Source organism: Papilio machaon, chromosome 6, assembly GCF_912999745.1.
Source record: "Papilio machaon chromosome 6, ilPapMach1.1, whole genome shotgun sequence".
In the NCBI taxonomy this organism is placed as follows: domain Eukaryota; kingdom Metazoa; phylum Arthropoda; class Insecta; order Lepidoptera; family Papilionidae; genus Papilio; species Papilio machaon.
The window spans coordinates 9288446-9313570 of record NC_059991.1 but is presented as its reverse complement, the minus strand read 5'-3'; the positions used below and the strand labels follow the sequence as shown (position 1 = coordinate 9313570).

At 31.6% G+C, this 25125-nt stretch overlaps 1 protein-coding gene across 2 annotated transcripts; it reads right to left on the bottom strand.

The window, feature by feature from the left end:
- Positions 1 to 1934: 1934 nt before the first annotated feature.
- LOC106709857 (elongation of very long chain fatty acids protein AAEL008004) lies at positions 1935 to 22836 on the bottom strand. 2 transcript variants are annotated; one of them, XM_014501748.2, is made up of 7 exons: positions 22644 to 22836; positions 8401 to 8466; positions 4589 to 4779; positions 3186 to 3266; positions 2678 to 2840; positions 2452 to 2588; positions 1935 to 2266 (listed from the first exon to the last, which is right to left on the bottom strand). In XM_014501748.2, exons 1-7 carry the CDS (start codon positions 22648 to 22650, stop codon positions 1973 to 1975), a joined length of 939 nt encoding a protein of 312 aa, XP_014357234.2. In that variant the 5' UTR covers positions 22651 to 22836; the 3' UTR covers positions 1935 to 1972. The 2 variants fall into 2 exon arrangements, with proteins under 2 accessions (XP_014357234.2, XP_014357235.2); XM_014501749.2 differs by lacking the exon at positions 22644 to 22836 and adding an exon at positions 9331 to 9411.
- Positions 22837 to 25125: the final 2289 nt, after the last annotated feature.

Below are 25125 nucleotides of genomic sequence, written 5' to 3'. Positions count from 1 at the left end.
AAAAACATATTCAAAAATACGCTGTGATTGCTACGATCCTGCTTTATAAAGAAGTGTGTGTTTACGTTTTATTAGATTACTAGCTGTCGCCCGCGATTCCGTCCGCGCGGAATTTTTAAAAAAGTAATAAGTAGCGTATGTGTTCTTACAGACTATGTTCAACGTATGTGCCAAATTTCATCAAGATCTGTTCAGCCGTTAGGGAGATACCTTCAAACATCCATCCATCCATCCATCTAAACATTTGCATTTTAATATTAGTAAGATAATATTAATAGAAAATGAAATACCTTATATATAAAAAAACATTTATTCATTCGTCATAGTCTTTTGGTAACACATTGTAATTTTGTATTTTATTTATACATTCGTATATTTTAAATCATTTTAAAGCTGAAATAATACAAACCAACATAATACGTGTGAAACAAGTTTAAACGTTCCGACAATAGATTGAAAAAAACAATAATTACGTACAAAATTGAAGGAGGAAAATTATCTATCCAACATCAAATTAACATAGATTGGTTTTATTTTGATAAAAATCGTTGGAAGGTGACTTTTTCGGAAGATGTAAAAATACAAACGAGCAGTTGGACTGTTAATAAAAAGAGATAATTTGACTTGCATAGCATTTAACTAATTTAATGCCAAAAAATGCATATTATTTATCTTTGCATTTGGATGTCGGTAGTTGAATTTTAATAAGTTACTATTTCTTAACCTTGAAATTTCTATCCAATAAAATATCGTATCTAAGATTAGTTGAATAAATTCATACGAAAATTTATCTAAGAAATATTTGAATTAAAAAAAAATCTTGTTCTTGTTCATTAAAGTCAAAAGTTTTAAATTGAACAATAAGTTGTACGATTTGTTAATACAACATTAAAATGAAAACAATAAAAAACCCTGTAATATTGTGAAATCTCTACAATAAATGTGTGTTTTGTCCAATTACGTACAATTGAGCGAAAGAATATATATTTTTATTACACTATATCGACAACTTCGCCTACAATGTACATCTTAACTAGAATATTAAAACTAACTATACTTAAAGTATTACCTTTATCTATTTCAGCAAGATCTAGAATAATTAAAAATTAAAATTAATCATATTGCTTTTAAGTCATAAATTTATTTCTTGTATATAAATCAAGATTACATATATATTAATAAAATCACAGATACCTTTTTGATATCATATGGCGAGGTTTGCAAGGAAACTTAGTTTACAGTAATAAAAGGCTATTACAATATAAACGTGAGTTTTCACTGTTGTGACACTTGTTTTGATACATATTATCATTCTTTTTATTCATTTTGAAAAAACGTAAACAAACAAAACAAGTTTCTCTGCAGTGGAAACCCACAGAAATGTTTGCGACTGAAGAAAGTACAGTCGAGGACATTATCCTACCTATTTGCGGGGGAATGTAAATTGACTCCCAAAATGGAATTAGGACGAAACCTTGTCATAGCAAGATATTACATATATAACGGCTTAATTTTGCTTTCCGCTCTTTTGGTTTTTCCTACTATATTAAGTTGTAAGTGGGAAGCGAATATATATCTAAATTTCCTATAAGCCAACCTCTAAAAATATTAGGCATAACACAGTACGAAATTGTTGTACTTTTGGAAGCTACTTGAAGTATTCATTTATTTTATTTTGATCGCAAATGTGGATGGTAATCAAAAATCTTTAAACTAAAAACATATTCGGTGGAAATTATCTGTTTAAAACATAATATTTTACAAGACAAATATTTCAATTAGACGTTTGTATTGAATCGCTTTTCATATTTAATTATAAAACATTATCCGACATTTATCTGACATTTAATTATAAAACATTTGATACAGCTATTTTTATTTATCTTATAAAATTATTTTAGATTAATTTAATCTAAATAGTATCTAAATAACATCACATAAAATTATTTAAATTAATGAGCATTTTTATTCGCTAGCATTCTTTCGTCTTGCCGTTTGCGATGACGCCATTGCCGTTTGGAATGAAACCATTGCCGTTAGCTACGACACCTTTGCCGTTTACGATGATTCCGTTACTGTTTGCTTGTGACGTGAGAGTGTCAGTCTTCTTGTTGTCGATGTTGATGTAGCTTCTGTAGTAGAAGTTACCGAACATGTACAAGAAGAGTCCGGCGTTGAGCGCCAGTAGGAAGTTGATCGTCTTAGGGTAGTTGCAGTCGCAGAACATCACCACGAAGTTGTGGTAGAACACGATCACAAACTGTACCTGAACAGTATAAACATTTTCATAACATTATATTGAAACCTACGTAATGGTACCTGTATTTAGTAAGAAAAGACTTAAAATCAATATCAATGACAACACATTTTTAGAAGTCTATATCTAGGATAACATTATTTATAGATTTTGAAGAACGTGCTGAATCTAAGAAATCAGAAGTTGGTATTTACCAGTTGCAGACTAGTGAGGTGCTTCTTCCACCAAATGTACTTCTGGTACTGAGGTCCAAGGCCTGAGATCAAGTAGTATGTGTACATGATCACGTGGATGAAGGAGTTGATGACGCCCAGCAGGGTTCCGTGACCACCTACAAGATTAAAATTGTTTTAATAACATTACAATTAAAATACTCTGCAAAAAATAACAACAAAATGAATAGAAAGAATATAAAAATACCTGGCAGGAATTTAACTCCGATCCAAGCGCAAATAGGCATCATGGTGTGGTGGTAAAGATGCAAAAATGATATTTGCCTGTTCTTTTTCCTAAGAACGAAAAATACAGTGTCGAGAAGTTCGACGATCTTCGCGAAGAAATACCACCAAACCGCTCCCGCCATCTGTATAAAGGGAAAAAATAAATAAAAGGAACATGACTATTTTTAGTGCAAATATTTAGCTAGAATAAACAAACGTTAAAGGTTGTTGTTGATATTTTACAGCGTTTGTAAATGCTGTTTCATACACACAGCACTATCATTAAATAATGAATATGATGAAAAATATAAATTTGTTTTCATTATTTGATTTTTAATTGTGGTACAACTAATTCACTAGAATTTCTAGTTTACAATGAATACGGCACGGCGTCTACGTCTCAATGATTCTTGCAAAAAATCGCGACAAGTTATGAATTTGTAATAATTAAATACATTCCGACTATCAAAGTATGAATGAATACTTACTCTGAATGCTTTAGGGTCGTAGGAATAATCTACAGGCTGACAATTGAAGTTGTAGTCATTCCACCAGCCGGCAACTAGACCCTGTCACAAACGAACTTTTTACACAACTGTTAGATATTTTATTAGTAAATTTGCTGTCGCCCGCGACTTCGTCCGCGCGGAATAAAAAAAAAAACTAAATAAAAAGCTTATGTGTTTTACCAGACATTGTTCTACATCTGTACCATATTTCATCAAGATCCATCAATCTAAACATTCGCATTTATAATTTTAGTATAATATAAAAAGTATTCAATTACTTTGACAAAAAAGGAAAATTTTAGCAGGACATAACACAGCCGAATTTTACATCTAGTAGTGGCTATTATTTCTCTGTTCGTATAAGTATTTTTTTGTTAATTTATTATTTATTTAACTTATGATGTCTTTTTAAAACAATTTTATTCAACCACTACTTTGAATAAGTACAATATTTACTCGTATATCTATAATCATATATTTGCCATGTCTTTTAGCTCAGTCTAAAACGTCAGGACACGGATTATTGACATCATATTTACACACCAAACAATCGTAGACTTTGTCCGGTTCGACAGCTTCAAATATCTTTATCAATATAAAATACATAATATGAAAATATTTAATAGCCGAAACACACTTTTATTTTACCATACAAGCTATTAAAAACAAACGCTACGTTATTAAAAACAACATTTCTAATTAACTAACACTTTACTTTCTCATTCCGGTTATCAGTTAAAAATACAAACTCCATCTAGTTCAAATTTAAAATTCATTAAAAATTCATCCTAAAATTGTAAATAAAACCAGGATGAGTTTATTTATAGAATTCAATCTGTGTGACTTGTTATTGTAGAACATTATTTTTTAATAAGAACATCAAATGACGCTGAAGAAAAGCAATTAGTGCGCGTTACGTTAATAAATAATTAAGAAATAAAATGTTCGAGAACAAATAGAATACGGAAAAAATGTAAAGCGATAATTAATGTTAATTAATTGATACAATAGCATAAGTCACAGTTACATTTTTACTTAATTGATCTGATTCCAAGTTTATTGATCTTTACGGTGAATTAAGTTTTCCTTAAGTTGTGTGTAAAAAAAAAATATCTAATTAATTTAATTATTTTACATTGCTTTGAAATATCTCATAAGGTAATCCAAAATTTGGATAGTACAAATCTTGAAAGTCATTACAAGTAATGATGTTTGTCGATAATCATAACATTGTTAATCTTGTACATATTTTTTTTTATTTGCAGCGTCAATATAGTACTTGAATGATGAGCAACTTATCTCATTTTTATTACGAAGAACTATGAATCGGAAATTTTAGGTGTTTGTATATAAAAGGTACATTTTAAGAAATAGATAATTACCTCGTATACTAGGAAAATGCTCATGAGGATTTGTGTTATGTTGTAGATTATGATGGGTTGCTTTAACGAGAAGGGTTTCCTATCCCTCATATAGCGCGGGCCCACTGACGTGCAGAAGTACAGGTAGGTAGCCAGCAGGGTCAGCAGAGGCCCCGGACTTGACATCAGCCACCAGTTCTCCGTTCGAGGATCTGAGAGAAACATCAAATTATTATTTTTTCTATTGTATAAGCCAACGCTTCCACGATCCCACCTAATGTAAAGTGACGATGTGGTCCTAAGGTGGAATGCGTAAGCTTATTAAATGCATATTCATTCTATTCTTGAAGGCCTCCACGACATACTTGGACAGAATAACTGAAGTTGGCAACTTGTTCCAATCCGTTGCAGTACTTACAAGGAAGTAGTAATTGTTTTCGATAAAACTCACAATAAATGTTAAGAAAAAAAAAAAAAGTTATTTTTATAAAAATAACAATTTTAAATTAAATTTACAAAATAACGTAAACAACATTAAATGTTATTTAAAATTATGCTACGCTTCTGGAAGGTACATAATAAAGGTAAATAATTTGTGTTAAATGAATACTTGTTTTAACAATAATAATTTCTTACAAAAGCAAAAAGATTTATTATCTGTTCACGTCGACGATACTTTAACCCATTTTAGTAAATAAGTGCCGTTCAAATTTTGTCTAGTTACAATTATTTCGAATTTCCATAATATCTTGGTTATAAAATGTATAAATAATAATTATAAAGCAAGTCGCTTCCGCCGTTCTACTCTATTAATGTATTTTTCCATTTAAACATAGATGTAAACAATAACAAACTTTACGACTGGGAAGTCATTTAGTGTAGTGAGATAGTTAGCTCCATTTTAAATTAACAATTTAATTTAGTTCTCTGATATCGATATTCGATAAATAGACTTATTTATTTTTATAAGAGAAGGGGGCAAACGAGCAGTGGGAACACCAAGATATTCATCGACGCCCATGGACATCTGCAATACCTGAGGAATAGCAGAAGCGTTGCCGGCCTTTGAGATGGTGATACGCTCGCTTCTTGAAGGACCCTAGGTCGTAGCGGTTTGGAAATACCGCCGAGGACAGACCATTCCACAACGCGGCGGTACCCGGTAAAGAGCTACGCGAAAACCGCACGGTTGTGGATTGCCAGCCATCGAGAAAATTTTGGTATTATGAAAAGAGCAAGCTTTTTACTTGATCCTGTAGTAGAAGCAAAAGGAACACATATGCAAGCGTCAACAACTTAAAAAAATTAGTTGACGAACAATATTTTTATGTCATAATGTTAACATAAATATAATAAATGTTATAAAGATATAACAAACATTTATCCATTTACTATAAAAGCATCAAAGGCATGCGGAGAATATAAAATTTTGTTTACTTAACATGCCATTTCCATACAGCTGTGAGCGTACTCTGCATTGACTTACTACGAAGCCCCCACCCGTCCCCACCCCTCCTCATACCTTGCCGCTATCTGATGTAATGACTAACATTGCACGTGCTCAATCAATATTCGAACACATAACAGTTATTCTTGACAACAAACTGTTTATATACAAAATGAACTGGATCAATTAAAATCAGTATTGCAATTGCCTAACTTATAGGAGAGTAATGGTTTATGTTAGTTTTCCTTATTTATTAAAAAATACGGAGGAAATATTTCTTGTTGACAAAACAATTCAAATACATAACCAAAACAAATTGGAAATTAAGCTGAATTTTACGTAACATTAATATGCCGAAAATTATATATAGTATAATTAATATGCCGAAATATTAACACGGAAGCCGAAAAACAAAACAATCTGTGTTTGAAAATTCACTTATTAAGACCTACCACAAAGATAATTTTACGATATATTGATCAGATCACGTTGTGGCAAGTGCCCTAAGCTCGCACACTGCATACAAATGTGAAATTATAAAAGTATTTAATCTATTACGTATGTTAGAGAATCGAAGTCCTTCTGCTAATTTAGATCTAACATACACGGACTACTTCAAATTTCAACTTAAGGCAGGTAGCATTTTAGCAGTGACAACTAGCGTTGCCAGGCGTCCGGATAAAGCCGGACATAGGTAGGCTTTTTGATTGCGTGTCCGGGTTGTCCGGCTTTTGTTAGGCTTTTTACATTTGGCAAACGAGAGTGGCCGAGCGCCAGCGACGAGTGTCGACTGACGGTCGTCTTTCTACACAAATGTCCGGCCAAACTGACTGGTCTTTCTGGCTTTTAGGTTTGGCGACCTGGCAACCCTAGTGACAACAAACTCAAATGTGTCCGTGCTACGTCTATTACACCTGCTGATCGCTCAACGCCGTCTACTTTAAGCCTGTGTATGTCGGCCCTTACAAGTTCTATACGTTATCAAAACAAAGCATAACATTAATAGTGTCGTAAATATTTATACGTCAGGTGTTGTTTCATAATGCGCTCATAAATTAGAATAAAATTTGTCGCAGTATCGAATATTTTATTCGTTTGTATCCGTGTAACGATGTTATGACGCTATTTTTTTTGGGCTATTATAAAATATGTATGTATGGGCGTCTGTTGAATTGTGACTTCCTTAAGCTTATTTTTGTAGAATATTTATGTTCCAAATATTTAGTTTTAAAGAATAATTATATAACAAATGCAGTAGGTCTTTTGTACGTTGTCGTTACAAGACAACTAGCTAAAGGGTTCAATGTTAAATCAATGTTCAAGGTTTAATCTTACAACAAAGCTAATTACATATAAAGATTATTTAAAAATAAGATTGAAATGTGGCCTTTTCTGCTATATGGAGGTTGGCAATGCATATATCGTAATACAAAATTTCGACAATAAAGTGGGCCAACTGAGCAATGACTGCACCGGATCTGTGATGAAATTTGCACTAAATTTCTTCACAAAACAATAAAATGTTTAAAAGATGATCCAAAAAGTTGAATAAACTGTGGGTTTGTAATTGCACTGCAACATACACCTATATAAAATCTACTTGTCCCTGTTTTTTTGTTTATTTATATATTAATTATTAGTTGTATAAAGGCAATTATCGTAAAAAATAACCCGTACATAATATAGAATAATAATATTATTTTTATATCGGATCGGTAAAAATAACAATGTTTCTATAAAGTTTAGTTGGCATTTAAACAAGTTGTGTCAACCGGTAGAACTACTCCAAGAATTTTTATCTTCACAGTCAATAAGTGGTTTAAGTTACTAAGGGACAATTTTTTTCTAATAAAATTAATAATGTATTCAATGTAAATTAGATTTTCATTCATAAACGTATATTTTAAGTTCCTTCTATTTTTTATATGTTTGTAAAAAATTATGTCAAAAGCATAATTTTATACAAAGTTTGTAAATTTTTTTTCAGTTTATTTCGAACCGGGATTAAAAAAACAAAACTTAAGGATGGAATGGTACGTCGCTTGCAGAGATTTAAATATGAATGTTAGGGGGAACGGAATAAAGGTAGGTTTAGGCATTTTGCAAAGGAATTGAATACATAAATAATTTTAACCTAAGTTACATAATGCTATATTAAAAGTTAAACAACAAGTAGCACAAAAACCGTTTAAAAAACGCAAATCAAATTTAAAATTGTAATTTTTTGTTTGGATCCACATTAACATATTTGAATATGCATTTCTTATTAAAAACAGAATTAAAAATTACTAAAACTGTAAACTGCAGTACTTAAATTTTTTGCTGTAAACCGAATAATGTACTTGTATTAATTTTTTTTTGAAAACATATAAAACTCGCATCTTACCGCTATTCCTCTCCATAAACCTTTTGTAGGAGTCAACGAAGGACATATTGTATGAAGAACTTGCACCTGTAACAAACAAACATGTATTTATTTATTTATTTATATTAAGAAGCTAACATATTACATCGAAACATCTGCGAAGAAATTCAAAGATACGTGTTAAGTCGACCAACCCGCACTAGACCAGCGTGGTTGACTATGCCCTAATCACCCCTAACTTAGAGAAGGCTCCGAGCCACTCAGTGGGGACGTATAGTGAGCTGATGGTGATATTACATGAAAATTTACAATATAATAAAAAAATGTAATGCTTAATTTATAAGCATATACTCATATTTTATATTTATTCTAAATTTATATACCGATAGCGGACATTGTGAAGTACGTAAATTTAATATTGATTTCTATGAATACAGTAAAACGATAAATTTAACGACGAAATCTTGTTTTATCGTAAAGAATTGAAGAAATGGAAATTCTTTCGTAAAAAAAGTTTTTAGGAACCTCAGTCGGATACTTTAATTAGTATAATATGTACATTACAAACATAACAACAAAAATAATAGATGTCATATAATTATTTTTTCTCTCTGCCAGACCGAAACCGACGAAATAAGTTGTGTAACAAATTTTTGTATAATATAAAATTATGTTATTATTTAAAAACTATCGTTCTCAAGTATTAAGGATCATGAAAGCAAAAATGCTATCAAAATTAATACAATTTTTTTTTTGTATTCCAAAATAAGTATTTCGCAAAAACCAAAAAAAAAACTTACTCGTGATAGTATGTTATACAATACTTTAAAGTTATAAAACAGATAAAGTGAAGCAAACATATTGCAAATTGTAATTTGCAAACAAATCTTATCTATCAATATTACAAAACAAATTACAATTTTTATGTTTACATGATAAAATGATACTAACCTCTTAATATTGAAACAACTTGAATTCCTTTTCACTAGATTTAAACACTAACGAACGACACAGAATAATCTTTCTCCAGTAAGTCACACTTGGATACTGACATTCATGAATATGTTTGTATATAAAATTAAATTAGTCTATTGCAAAAGTTAGCCTTCGGATGATACTGGCCTACTTGTTTGTTTGACTTAGTCTTGTGTGAATTTTGATTTTGCTTTCCCTTTTTATTTAAATTCATTATTTAGCTAATTAATTTCTCGTTATCAGTTAACGGACTACATTTATGTGTCACCAGCACATCGTGAATACCGGTTGTTTGTAAATTGCCTCGGCAAGTCGTAAAATAGCCGCAAATGGTATCGAATGAATGTTTCAAAACTTTGTAATTGTAATGTGCTTTGCACGCGTGGGTTCGTATCCCATCCTCGTCGCCAATGATAAGTATGTGTAGGAGTAACTAAAACAACGCTTGCTTAGTGCAGACTGCTTTATTGACGTCACTTCGACATAGCGGTCGGGCGCAGCCGACCGTTCCAATATATGCATTGTGCATGCGCATACATAACAGATAGTAATTTCAATGGCCATCATTTTATTCAAGAAATTCACGATTTTAAGAGTTTTAAATAAAGAATATTACGAACAATATTTCTCACAATAGTGACTGTTAATGGTCTTAGTAATTGTAGTATTCCAATTTAATATAATAATCTCTTGATCCCACAGACATAGGACTGAAGATGTCGTTTCATGGAACGAAACGTTTGTAGTAAGATTTTTTTGTAATAATGAATAGATCGTAGATGGACGGACGATGCCTAATGCCCGAATTTAAAATGTCAATTTGTGAATTCATCGTTTGATATGCAATTTGGCGAGACCATATGCCTGGGCAAATTACAAACGGACGGCGCGCACGATTTTCCGGTAACATACTAGTATGCAACATTTACAAATGGACAATATTAATCGTAACCAATTGTGCAATTAAGTCATTATTAATAAATTAACATAAAGAGACCTCGACACATTCTTTAGTAATTTCTTTTCTAAAAATACTTTCAAATTTATTTGAAGAGTAAATTTTTTCAGGTTTCTAAATGATCAATAATATAAAATATTAGCTGTCGCCCGCGACTCTGTCCGCGCGACATTAAAATAAAACATAATAAGTAGCACATGAGTTATTCCAGAGTATGTCCGTTCAGCCATTCCGGAGATACCTTCAAACAAACATCCATCCATCTAAACATTCGCATATTATAAATATTAGGAAGATTTTAATTTATTCTTCTCATTTATTTCTATCAAAAAATTTCTTTTGTTTTCGTATTCATAAGTTGCTTTACGTAAAGATCAAAGGTTTCCAACAGATCGAATGCTCTTGAAGTGTTTCTTTGAATATGTTTCGGTCGATTTAATAGCTCTCGTAACAATAAACAATTTATAAAATTGTATATTGCAATAAAATATAATTTGCAAATAAAATAAAATTCAACATCTTACTTTATTATTCATCAAGACTATGGTCTATATCTGTGCCGAATTTCATCAAAATCTGTTCAACAGTTCCAGAGATATCTTCAAGCAAACATCCGTACATTCATCCACCTAAACATTCGTATTTATAATACTAGTATGAAGTATGATCACTTAAGATTTGCTCAAATCGTAATAATTTTCCAGGTCATTAACCTATTTTTTTGTCTACGACTTCAAGAAGCCCTCAGCAACCTAGACACCATGAATTCTATTAGCAAGTAAATGCGTCAGAAAATTCGCGTAAACGCGCTACTTCACGATCAAGGACATTAGGCCTAAAGCAAGTCACTAATTTATTCCTATTACTGTTTATATAATAATATAACCAGTATGTTATAATTTGCTTACGGCTGAATGTCCCATTATATTCACAATACCGGTCCTTCAACTGGCGATTCAAAATAAATAACATCTCGATCGGTCTTACTTACTAATTTTACTACTGCCTTGACAGAAATCACATTATTGACGTATACGATGACAGTTTCTGACCCGGTGGATATAAGTCAAAATAAATGATGACAATTTCTAAATGTCAAAGAGCGACCCTCTGTCAATGCCAAGAAGGTGTCACAAAATACTAGTCGTATTGTATTTTTTTCGTTTATGGAATTTTCTATACCTAAGTAGGTTTTACATACTAGCTGTCGCCGGCGATTCCGTCCGCGCGGTAGTAAAAATAACTTAATAATTTGCCAATGTGTTCTTCCAGACTATGTTCAACATCTATGGCAAATTTTATCAAGATCATTTGAGCCGTTCCGGAGGTACCTTAAATTTAATCCATCCATCTAAACATTCGAATTTACAATAGTAGTTAGAAGTAAAAAGTAAGATTTGACGGAACTATGGTGATAGCAGCTTCTCTCTTACCGGCTCAGACAAGTTCATTAATTAGCATATTTGTGGTTAGAAAAGTTATGAATACTTTTTGATGATCAGCAGTTGTATTAATTAAAATACATTTTCAATAAACAACCAGTGATAACTAAGCGACATAAAAATAAAATCTAAAACTCAATAAGTATAAATATTATCTTCCTAGTTTCGAATTCTCTTTTATTATTAATTTTTAGAATCGATTATCAACATAACATTTAATTATTTCCACAATTAAACAATTCAAGACCACATTCTTAAACTGTTCGTCCAATCCCCGTTCAGTTTCAGTTAGTACCCGGATCCAAAAACGTGACCTTGAAACAAAATATGCTAATAAAGTATGAGGAATATCATTTGCAAAGAATATATTCCAAACTATTATTATTTCTTACTTAAAATGTAAATTTAATCTTTGACAATTCAAGTAAAATTATAATAAAATAGCTGTCGCCCGCGACTTCGTCGAAATAACTTAATAAATAGCCTATGTGTTCTTCCAGACTATATTCTACATTTGGGCCAAATTTCATCAAGATCCGTTGAGCAGTACTGGCGATAAATTCAAACAAACATACATCCATCCAACTCAATGGGTAAGGTAAATATTTTTATGACTTAAATAAAAAATCTAATATGTTTTTTTATCAATCTTAATGCAACAATGTTCAATGATTCCGTTAGAAAAGCTGTTATTTGTAGTAGGTCAATATATTTAAAGTCGCCATTAGACGTAGAAATAATCTAATATTAAAATTACGAATGCTTAGATGGATGGTTGGATGGATGGATGTTTGTTACAATGTATCTCCAGAACGTCTGTATGGATCTCGATGTAATTTGGCATAGATGTAGATCATAGTCTCGAAGAACAGGCTGCTTATTATGTTTTCTTTTTAATTCTGCGCGGACGGAGTCGCGGGTGACACTTAGTTCTTTATAAAATATTGACAAATTACAAAATGTTGGTGAAGTGTTGGAGCAAACATTTTGCCATAAGGTCGTCACATTGAACTTGACAGCGGCTTCTGGCGGTCACATTACGTAACCTCTACCAACTCAACGCTTGCGGATTTTAAACATGCTGTGCTGCAGTCGCAAAACTTATTATTTTGTAAATTCGTTATGTTATATAATTCAATCGTCAAATATTGTTTGAACATTTTTAAAAGTCCGAAATTTGTCGGCTAGATTAGTATCGGTATTCACGTAATTTAATTTTAATTAAAATATTTTGGTCATTGAACTTCAGCCATCCGTCCGTTGCAGATATTTTCGTTTATACATCTTGTATTCAAAAATTTTTAATTTAAATCATTTACTTTTATATATGGATGTGGACCATAAGTGGTTCACTAGGTACCTTGTAGGTCAAGGTTATGAGGGTTTATATAATATCAATTGCACATTACGTGACCCACCACGAATGTATAATTATTACAAATACTAGCGATTTTATACCTTAAGTCCAGGTTGCAAGGTACAATTTCATTCGAAGAAAGCATAACGATCTATTGCTCATGCCTTTAATACACGATGCATGATTATGCATCATATAGGAAATGGTGTCAAAGACGATATTGTAATTAAATTTGCCAAAAAAGCGTGCGATACACTTCTGGCCTAGACTTAATTCGACCTTGGTCTCATAATCAGCCTTTAAGTACAACAGCCTATTTTAAGTCGGGAAGCACTTATAACAGAGAGGTAAAGACGTACCGGAAATCGCACATACGTAGACAATAGTTTGACAATGTTAAGATTGACATTGAACTTTACAAACCAGTAACATTTTGGGAAAACCATATTCTATTGATATTGAATATTCAGGTGAATATTTCATGGCACATAATAATACGTTTTTGGCTATTTGCTTACATTCAGGAAGTTAAGTGGGTTTCCTCGGTCTTTTATTTTTGTTACACACTTTTAGAATCGAATCGCAAATGCTTACAACTTGTACTTATTAAGATATAGTTGTCGCCTGCAGCTCCGTCTGCGCGGAATTAAAAAAAACTTTATAAGTAGCCTATGTGTTCTTCCAGATTATATTCTAAATCTCTGCCAAATTTCATCAAGAACTTTTTGGCTTAGTACCTTCAAACAAATCCATCCATCCATCTAAACATTCGCATTTATAATATTAGTAAGATAATATAAATCGTTCATTAGAGAATCAGTGTTACAATAAATAGTGACTAATTTATATAGAAAATATTTCATGAAGATATTAAGTAATGATTGATTACGATAACTTGGTGATAAAAGTCACAGTAAATTACTGATAACATGTTTATTAACAATACGTGAGATAAAATTCAATTGTTTCATAAAAAGACAAGTTATCATATTGTTTTTTCAACACAAGTGAAGATTTATATCAAAGTTTTGATTAGATTATCATTTCATCTGCGTTCTACAGGAAAGATAAAGGCAATGCGTAGTCAAGTTGAATGACTTTCCTGCAAATAGGAGGCCTAACGATCAATCCATATATTATTAAAAAAAATCAAGCTTACTATTCGTACCCTTAGTGTTCAGTAAGAATAAAAGGGGTTGAGAGATGGGGAGCAATTAAGACTAAGTAGGGGACTGGAATGAGGAGGGATACGAGTACGCAATCACTCATCTAAAATTAAAAGAAAGAATGAATCCGCTGGTAACTTTTCTCTTGTGATACTTAGAGGAAGAATATATATTATATAATAACTAGGTGTCGACCGCGACTCATAAAAACTTCTTAATAAGTAGCCTACGTGTTCTTCCTGGTTATTTTCTACATCTGTGTCAAATTTCTGGGAGATTCATGCAACCGTTTTGTAGAAACCTTCTAACAAACGTCCAACCATTTATCCAAATATTCGCATGTTAAAATATATTTTTTTTTTACTTATTATCTATATAACACATTTAAAAAACTTTAACAAATATGTAATATAAAAAATTGTATACTATAGGCTGCAAAATCCTATGACTAAGCCACCAGTGATCATGACTGCAGAGACAGGAACCACCTCACTATGCGCGTGGTTTCTAAAATGCATGGTGTCTGTTTAGCCAGAGCTTTCTAAAATGTTGGTCAAAGCTTTTCACTAATTTTCAGCTTTCACGAGATTCTCGTCATGAGCAATAGTCCCATCGACTAACATTACACAACTCACAGACTGGTCTATTGGCAGTAATAGTCATATCTGCAAAAGGTAATAAATAGATAAGCGTTACCAATATCTCCTTAATTTCACCACTTTATTACACTGTGAGTATACTATTAGTATGTTGACTACATTTGCTTCCATTAACTACATAACTATTTTTTAAATATTTCTGATTAACAGATTTTATATGAAAATTAAATGAACTCTCCTTTTTGCCATTGTCTTACAACGCTCGCAAATTTTCGTAACGACTTCATGTTTTAATTATGCGAATGGGTTCTTAAAAATTACACTGTGTGTTGTCTGGGGCATGATTATTGCGTATACGATAGACTTCGTTGTTGCTCTACAATAGGCCATATGATTACAACAGTAAACCTTCGCATAGCGTAATATCCTGTTCTTTAAATGCAAGTTGATCTGATAAATTAATTTGGAAATTTTACATTACATGTCACTAATGTCGGTCTATTTTTTTACATTTGTAGAGACGCGTTGGAAGGAAAATAAAATCATAGTTAAGGGTTATCCGGGAATGGACCACTATTGCCAACGTTGAACAATTTCGTATGGCACAGGACAGAGATGGGTTCACCGACAACCTCCTCTAATGTAGAGGCATTTGAAGAAGAAATATTTCACTAGTCGATTTATAATTTTAACTTTCCCCAAAACTGTTGCAAAAATTAAGTCAATGAGGTAGCTGCTTAATCACACACACAAATTAAAATCAGTCAAGTCATTGTGGAATAAAAAAAGTTACAAAACGAAATTATTTCATTGGATTCCGTAAAAATTTACATTTTCTTCAATGTTGTTTAAATTTAAATTAATTTTAATGAAATGTAGTTTTTTTTTAATTTTAAGTATCGATAATAGAATTATTTAACATTTTTGTAGCAAGTAAACGAAATCATAATTAGTTATTTCCTTTGCCTTTTGCTTCACCCAATTTCGTTTATGATATAAGAATGATTCGGCCAAATTCAAATAAGTAAAATTATTTGTAAACATAACGCAGATATGCTAATTGAATGGACTATGACATAATATTTTCAATTCAAGTTAACTTGTGACTTGTGACATATGAATATGTACGTAATGTCAATCTACTTGACATGCCAATAGTTGGATTAAAATGGAGGTATTGCTAGATTATTCCATCCAAAAATGAATTAAAAAGAAAGAAAAAAATACGAGTCATGGAAATTAAGAAATATTTATAATCTATAATTAATATCATAAAAATTTATAATCTAATTATCTTTGATTGAAGTCGTTAAAATGCATTTTTGTTCCATTTTCCGAACAGTCATTAGTACATTCTTACTTAATTTATAAATTGGCCGTGCAATGCAGAAAACAAAAAAATAAATCGTAATTTAGGTCTTCGAACCATTAATCATTCGAATGTAAAATAGTTTGGCCACCAAAGTTGCGACCTGCTTTAGAAGAAAAAAGGAGCCCGCTGTACGCAGATGGCTAGTCTATAACTTATTTAGTATATTACGTTATCAATCTTACAACATTGGTATGATTAATTTAAATTAAAATCACGCCCAACAAACTAAAATACGAACAGTATTCATAATTCTTGTCTCCTAATGCGTTTTAGTAAATCTGAGTCACATCTATCATTTTATTGACACAGTGTATGTTACTATCACAGCACATTATCAATCCATTACACATTGAACGCTTTTGACTGCCGTTCCAATTTATTATATTCGTAGTTACATGTACAGGTTAACTCTTGTCATATCACATAATAAGTTAACATTTTACATAAAGTCAGTTAAACATCTCATAATTACTAGACATGTTATTAACTGTTAATTTTTTAATACCTTTCTGTCTTTTATTGATCGCAAAAAACTTAGCAACGAAATGGCGCGAAATTTTTCCCGCGCTTTTAAATTCCGCGCGTCCAATATGGCTGCTAAGGATATTGGCAACTTCGTTACAATAGACGGAATTGCGACAGAAACTAATGTGTCAGGTTAATACAACCTCGCTTTGGGTTTTTATTAATGAGATTGCCAAAGTAAAACAAAGATATTCGTCAGCAGTTCGTTTGTATACAGCTTGCGACAGAGTCATTGACCTTCGGGCTATAGCCCATTGTTGCTATTTAAATTGAACGTAAGCATACGTATAATAATAGATAAGATTTCGCACTGATCATTAAACTTAAGTCATTCATTTTTACAAAGGTCGAAACTTTCCGTTTCGTAGAATTTTAATATGAAACTTCAAATCTATTTTTACTTAGTAATCTGTTCTTAAAGTTAACAATTAACTGAATAACGTAGTGGGAAAGTTAAAAACTTTTGTACCAAATAATTCAGACTTGTTTTTACTGTATGACTTTTGCGAGGCGTAATTAGTTGCATAATAAAAATGTCATGACATCGGAAACCTGTCCATTGTGATCGTGTCGTTACATTACATTTACAAACTTTAATGTCACCTGTTCGCGTATCTTGACCTTTATAGACATGTAGTTATTAACTAATGTGTAATTAATACGAAAACAAGAATCCTGACTGACTTTATAACACTCTAGGCAAAGTAAATATTGGAATGATTCTACCAAGACGTTTAAGTTACATAACATATGGTCACATTGCAATTACCTAAAAAAAAAAAATTAACGCGCTCAATAGAAAATAATGAATAATTAACTATGGTACTTGATGAGAGAAGTAATGTGAATAGTTAAAAAAAAATACATTTTACAATAATACTTCAGTGTCAAGAATCCAGTTGAATATTACCGTGTCCGTGTTTACCTAACATTTATATATAATGTATTCTCGAGCTATGTATTTGCTCGTCGTTATGTAATCGTTATGTACTGAGGTGTCAGCAAATAAACATGCTCATTTAGAATAAATACTCAAGAAATATTATTATTATGACGTTATTACTAGTTTTCCTATACGTTGTAACTTATTAATGTTACTAAAAATTTATATTTAATTTAGTTATAAACTACTAGTTTCAGATAGGAATAAATCCTTTTCTTTTTTAAAGGATATGTAAAGATTGACAAAAAATTCTCCAAGATTTAGTAATGTTTAAGTCGCTGTATAAATAAAATTGTATCATATTGTAAAATATAGGTTTTTTGTTTTTCATAGTTCGTATGTAAGTAAATAAAACTGCTTTTTTACTGAAATTTTGTGTCTGGGTACAAAATATTTAAATTTTAAATTTACTTTAATATTACAAAAACTACCTATGCATTTATTTGTATTTATATACATATATATTTACTAAAATATTAAAATATTACGAGTTTTCAATATCCATGTAGTTAATGAAATTAAAGTGTTTGTATGTAATATCCAAAAAAAAAAATCCTTCCGTGTGCATGATTTATTTGTTTTAAATGTAACGAAAAATAGATTTTTTAAAGTTTTATTTTCTGTCTGCAATCCAAGTTTGTTTCGCAAATCTCCGATACGGCTGGATAGATTTTGAAGGGACTTTCATGGGAAGATATAGCTATCTATAAGTTATCATTTTAAGCTGACGATGTCGCGGGCGACCGCTAGTACAATAAAAAAATGCATTTTTCCATGTTGCATTAAAACCGTGACGCTTGAATTTACAGAACAAACTGTTTAGAAAACTAAACTAACCAATATACAACTACAGTAGATGGGATTTTCGATGGACTTCATAAAACTGTTAAAGGAATACAATAGAAGGGGAATTACAAGATATAAGCAACATCGTTACATCTTTATGATGAGCAATTAAACGATATGATATCATCTAATTTCTCAAACTAATAGTAATATTAATTTACATTATGGACTCATGTTGCAAGCGAAAACATTAAGCAAAATGTGAGGAATAATTTGATGATTTTTACATAGAAATTACTTTGAAAAAAAAAAAAACATGAGTATATTACAAGACTGTAGAGTTACTGTATAATTTTACTAATATTATAAATGAGAAATTTTAGATGGATGGATGTTTATTCGTTTAACGGATCACGGTGAAATTCGGCATACATCTAAAACATAGTCTGGAAGAACATACTCGTAGTTTACTAATTAGGTTTTATTTTAATTCTGCGCGAACGGAGTCGCAGTTAAAAGCTAGTTAAAAATAATTGTCAACTAAACTAAAGTAACCATATGTTACCACCGCCAAAACTCCTGTACAAAACATTTCGTCATCTCTCGACTTTGTTTAAAATAAGAATATGTTGTTGAAATTATGTTTTGCCAGTGAAGATGCACGGTTATGAACACAAGCGTTGTGTTACGAAGGAGTTCATCTTTCGAAAACAGAACTCTTCGGTGTATTGAAATGAATTCATTATAATCATAATAATTATTAATATAAAAATAATGAATTTTATATTTAATAAAAAAAAACATGCTTTAAACTCATATTTTTAATGATCTTACTTGATCTTTGACTTTTTTTGCTTTTATTTTTTATTGCTTACAATAACAGATAAACATATTTTCAAAAACAATTATGTTTAAAACATTATCTTGAATCAAAGTAATGAAGTGAATACGTTAAGCATTGTAGAAAAAAACAATTTCAAACAAAATGCATTAAAAAGTAACATAAAAAACAATCTCACTCAAAAAAAATACTGTCGAATTGATAACCTCCTTCTTTTTGAAGTCGGCCAAAAATAAGAGTGCAAGCTAATGTTTAGTTTCTGATTTTTTTTGTAAATACGATGTCAGTGAACTTGTCTACTAATCAAAATTTATATAGCATGATAGTTGACATTCTTCTATTAGATTTTGGTCAATTAAATACCGCAATATCTGATTCATTGTGTAGCATTTTACGTAAACACAGCGCAATGCCTCTAAGGTAATCCTTGGGCGCAATATTTCAAGTAATACAAAGTAGCCTTGATATTTAATTGTATGGACAATACTTGTTGTATTTATATTAAACTTTTTATTTTAATTCTCGAGATATTAAGTTAACTTGTTTTTAACTTAAGTTTATAGTTTAATTGCAATTTTATTTGTGTCCTTTAGGTTTTCCCCTTCCGCATTTTTTATGAACAATAACTAGAACGGACTGAAATTAAAGATTAAAATAATGTTGGTCTGTCGTGAAATGTATCATTATAGTAAACAGTTAATGGCATAAAATCTGAATGACTAGTAAGTCGAATGTAAGACCCATTAGATTAAGTATGTGATCAGAGTTGTTTTGAACCTGACCAAAAAAGTAGAAATACACTCTTGGGCTGTCTCCCTTTACCTTGGTGGTTTACACAGGTTATCTAATGAGCCAGTATTTTATATCTATTGTGTATTTATACCAGGTATCAATCCGCCATCAGAAGACATGATATTGAACTACGAATAATATTAAACAATATCACCACATTCACTTTTTTTTTTTCATTTGCGAAGTCAACACAAACATTAATAACGTACCATTACTTTCTGTATTTCCTGTTTATATCTTTACCCCCGTGAATACGACGAGTGTGTACAATTTAAAATTTCAGTAGGCAATTAAAAAAGCAAAAGAAAGGTAGAAGTAGATCGGCTGCTATTTCTCTAGAGAACTGGAAACAAGCACCGAGTCAAGGACGCGACTTGCGACACAGTATTGTATGCGCGGGTATGTGTCGCTTTCGCAAACGTCTCAGGTTCGATTCAGTACATCTTTTTATGTCGATACTTACTTACTAATACTTATTTAATTCCATGCGTAATGCTAACCGTATGACATGTAACTAAACGCCGAAATCAATATTCAATCTCGAAACAGTTTTGTTTATCCGTAGAGATTTAATCTATTTTTTTTAATCAAACTAAAGATCGTAAAAGTAAAATGAAAGACATCATAAGTATAGTGCGATAAAATAATTTTTGTAATCTGTTTCATCTTACTTATATAATAGCGAATGTTTGAATGTAGCCATCCATACATGTTAGAAGGTATCGGAACGGCTGCATGGATCTCCCTGAAATTTGCCACAGTCTGGAAGAATACAAAGGTTACTATTTTTTTTTTATTCCGCACAGATGGCTAGTTCACAATAATTGAAACAGACGTATTTGCAGTTTTCGAGAACACATTCCGTGATACTCTTAAAGTTTTTGATTTTGTACTCTAAATTACTTTCTAAGTTCTAAGTTTACAGCGAGTCACGCAGTACACTTTTTTACTTATTATTTTTATTATAATAACCGCATGTGGCAATTCGTTACTCAATATTAGAAGGAGTGTGAGTGACCCAGTGAGCATAGGCCAAAGTAAAATACAATAGCTAATTAGCGCCCCCCTGTCAATGTCAAGTGTTAAATTATGCTTGTCTTGTTTTAAGTGTCATCTATTATGTTTACTTAGGTTTTATAGACCGAAAAAAAATATCTGACCTGGTGGGCATAAGTCAAACGAAATCACGATAGCCATCGAGCACCCACTTGTCTATGTCAAAAATGTGTCACAATATCTTTGTCGTACTATTGCCGTCTTGTTTTCAATGTAATTTTCTATGAATAAGTAGGTTTTACATATATTCTCAAGAAACAACAAAACAGTTTATCTTAACAATGACACCGCTAGAAATTGATCCATGCATTGTATAATTGTACTGCATAAGACATAATGAGCACATTTACATGACTCATGGCGGAATATCCCTACACGGCTAGACTGACTTGCTTCTAGTAATTTGAACTCTGTATCTTGATTGTTGTTTTTTTTTTCTAAATCAATCGAGTAATTTCCATTTTGAGATCAGGAAGTTAACTACTTTCTGGTCAGCATTTTATTAGCCTTTAAGCGACGCAGTTGACATTAGTAGTATAAAATAACAGGTTTTCTTTATTAATTAATTTTTATTTTAAATTTTATTATGATACTGATCGAAAGATAATATATACATTAATTCTGATGTTTTTATTTGGCATGCATATCGCCGCAATCCTTTTTTGCGTTTCTTATTTTTGTGATATATTTAGTTATTTTTCGTTGTTATAAGCGCGTTCTTTTCCCTCTGACAAATAAAAACCAACGATGAGGTCTAAGTTTACTTGTGTGCTCATTTTGTGAAGATGTGTAAATAATTAGGCCAGTAAGCGTTCGTAAATATGTTACAATTATTATCTTTACCTCACCCCCCACGAAAAGTGACATAATATTTTTTGTACCCCGCCACGGTGGCGCAGCGGATATTTGCTTAGTCCGTTTATATATAGTTAAAGAGATATTTTTTTTATTGTCTGGCATGTTAATTGACCGTACCTCTGAACAGATTTGAAACCATCTTCGAATGGTGATACGGCACACGCTAAGCCTGCAACCCTTTGTCACACTTGAATATTTAATACTCTATGAAAAATTGTTTTTTGGGATCATCATCATCAGCTCACTATACGTCCCCACCGAGGGGCTCGGAGCCTACCCCAAGTTAGGGGTGACTAGGCCATAGTCAACCACGCTGGCCAAGTGCGGGTTGGTTGACTTCACACATATCATTGAATTTCTTCTCAGATATGTGCATTTGATTGGCTTTGTCACCATCACTTCTGCAACAACGTCTGATGTTTATTGGCTGGACCTGGATGCTTTTTTATTTATTTACTTTATTGCCTAAAGGTTTAATTTATGATATTTTATGTTTTGTTTTTAATTTGAATCATAGCATATACAACCTGTATTTAATAATATCTCATCAATTTTAATAATTAGAAAAAAGGTAATTAAAAAATCGTAACTTACCGTTCATCTTCAACACATCTACACAAAACAGCACAAAATATAATTGTTTGTGTAATATAAATACACAATGAAATGTAACACTTGTATCACAAGTTGCGCGTTTCTGTCATGCGAGGAAGCGCGGGTGCGTGTGCTGGTCTGCGCGCTGTATGCTCGGATCGAGGAGTGCGCACGCGCAGCCTCCGCACTCTATAATAACTGGTCTTACTGAGATACTATGTGAACTTGACGATGACGATAGATCAATATCCCGCAGTTGGCAGATTTACGTCAATTCATCAAAGCTTTGAACGACTACTATGTTCTGAAATTTAGTTGATAAGATTTATGATTATTATTTTGCAATATACTGTAGGATGAACTGCTCACTAAAATTTAAATCGGAATGAGAGGTCAAAAGAAAAAAAAAAACGATACATTTCAAATGCGCTGAGGTCAACGATCTTATGAAACTGGCTTAAAAAAAATAATTTCATAAATCAATTTAAACTGCACAATATTGCACCAGGCTTTAATATACTTGAATATCAACGTTTTTAATATAAGAAATATGGTAATCGTTACAAGCAGACAATAAACGAGCTATTATCTTGTTTCAACATGGATTTTTCAATTTTTTTTATAGCATTCATAAACATATATCGAAATGATTCTATGAACTAAAAAAATAGCTTTTACGCAAAATGCTTGCAATGTCGGTCCGCTACGTTTATAGTGGTGGACGCCGCAAACTAACATCTTTTGACAAATCTGCCGAATCATCCAGTAAATTGCTACTATCTTACAGAAATATAGGTATAAAGTAGAGTATTCTCTCTTTCGTCTGAAAAGTGACGTGACGAATTTTAGTTTTTATACAATGACGATGACGCGCTGTATTTTTCGGATTCAAACAATTAAAAAACGTTTAGAAAACAAGGACATTTTTCATGCTCTGGGCTTCGTCTTTCTGGATGGATGTTTGTTAGAAGTTATCTCCAAAACGGCTGCATGGATATAGCTGTTATTTGGCTTAGATATAGAACATGGCCTGGAAGAACACTTAGTCTACAAATGATGTTTTTTTTTTTTAATTCCGTGCAAGCGCAGACGCTGGTGACAGTTTATTTCCAAAAATGAAGTTTGTGAGTTTCTAAAGTGGAAATAAATTCAAATTTTAGATGATTGCTAACACATAAGAATTTAAATATTGTCATAATTATTTCAGACAATACAAAAAGCATCTAAACCTCTGAATTCCTAATGGCGGTGGTATGAAAGTCCACAGAGCTGGGCATTAACTCGTTAATCCGTTAATCGTTAATTAACGAAGTTAACATTTTGCTTAACGGATTAACTTTTAAGTTAACTTCAAAAAGTGTTAACGCTTTTGTTAACTTCCGTTAAACTCAACTTCCGTTAATAAAAGTCCGTTAATCGTTAAATTAGAATCTTAGAGACGTGCTGTCATTTTGTTTAAATTACGTGCCACGCCACGCTCGTAAGTTCAGCTATGTTGGGCGACTGTCGGCGACTCGAATGGTAAACGAACGAGTTGATAATTGATATATGTGAAGTTCGCGTGCAAGTGTGATGCATCAGAGCGTCCGGGAAAGACATGACCAACAGGACAAAATTAAAAGAAGGTTCGAAATAGTATAATTCATTACGAGTATATAAAAGAGAGAGTATGTAAAAGCCAACATTCCGAACGCTCTTCGTCCCTGCAATACGCCACTTTTTGAGCAACTGTATTAAACACTTTTACTCGTGCTTTTTCTTTAGCTTTTCCAATCTCGTGCGTTCTCTTTCCCAACTGTCAAAATAATGTCTATTAAAGAGAAAAAAACCAACCACGAAATTTTTCCAAAAAAAAAATCATTGAAGTTTTAATGATTCATGCAAATATTTATAGAAAGAACCTCCTAATTTGTTATAATATCAGATTTAATGATTTGATTCAATGAATTAGGTTAGGTTTCATTTTATTTAATCTCATTAAATTTAATTTCATTTCATATCAATAAAAATAATCTACTAAAGATTTGGCCGTTTGGGCATAGTTCCCTTTGCCTTCCCAGAATGGGTGAAGAAAACAAAAAAAAAATCTCTGGCGCCATTTTTCAAACATTTTAGTTAGTTGAGTTTATTGTGTTTTTATTATTCTATTAAACTGCTTCATTTTTCGCAACTATATTAAAAATAGTTGTTTAGTACACGTGCGGAACTGTCATTACAACTTGTTCCAACTGTCAACCCTCACCTTCGGCTGCGCCTCGGCTCGGGTAGACATTTGTCGGTACTCTTTGCAATGACAGGCTTTCCACACTCGTAATGAAATATACTATAATGCATTCATACTTGTCTCTTATACTAATGTGTTATAGAATGTATAGTCAAATTACTATTTTAAACAAGTGTCTCCACAATAAGTGTGAAATTAGTATGTATAATTTTGGTATGATTAACTGTTAACGATTAACTTTAACTTGCGTTAAATTTT

Coding starts and splice junctions, on each gene's coding strand:
- LOC106709857 (XM_014501748.2), bottom strand. Junction 4,780..8,400: donor GTTTATGGAGAGGAATAGCG/GTAAGATGCGAG, acceptor TGTTTCTCTCAG/ATCCTCGAACGGAGAACTGG. Junction 2,267..2,451: donor ACCTCACTAGTCTGCAACTG/GTAAATACCAAC, acceptor TATACTGTTCAG/GTACAGTTTGTGATCGTGTT.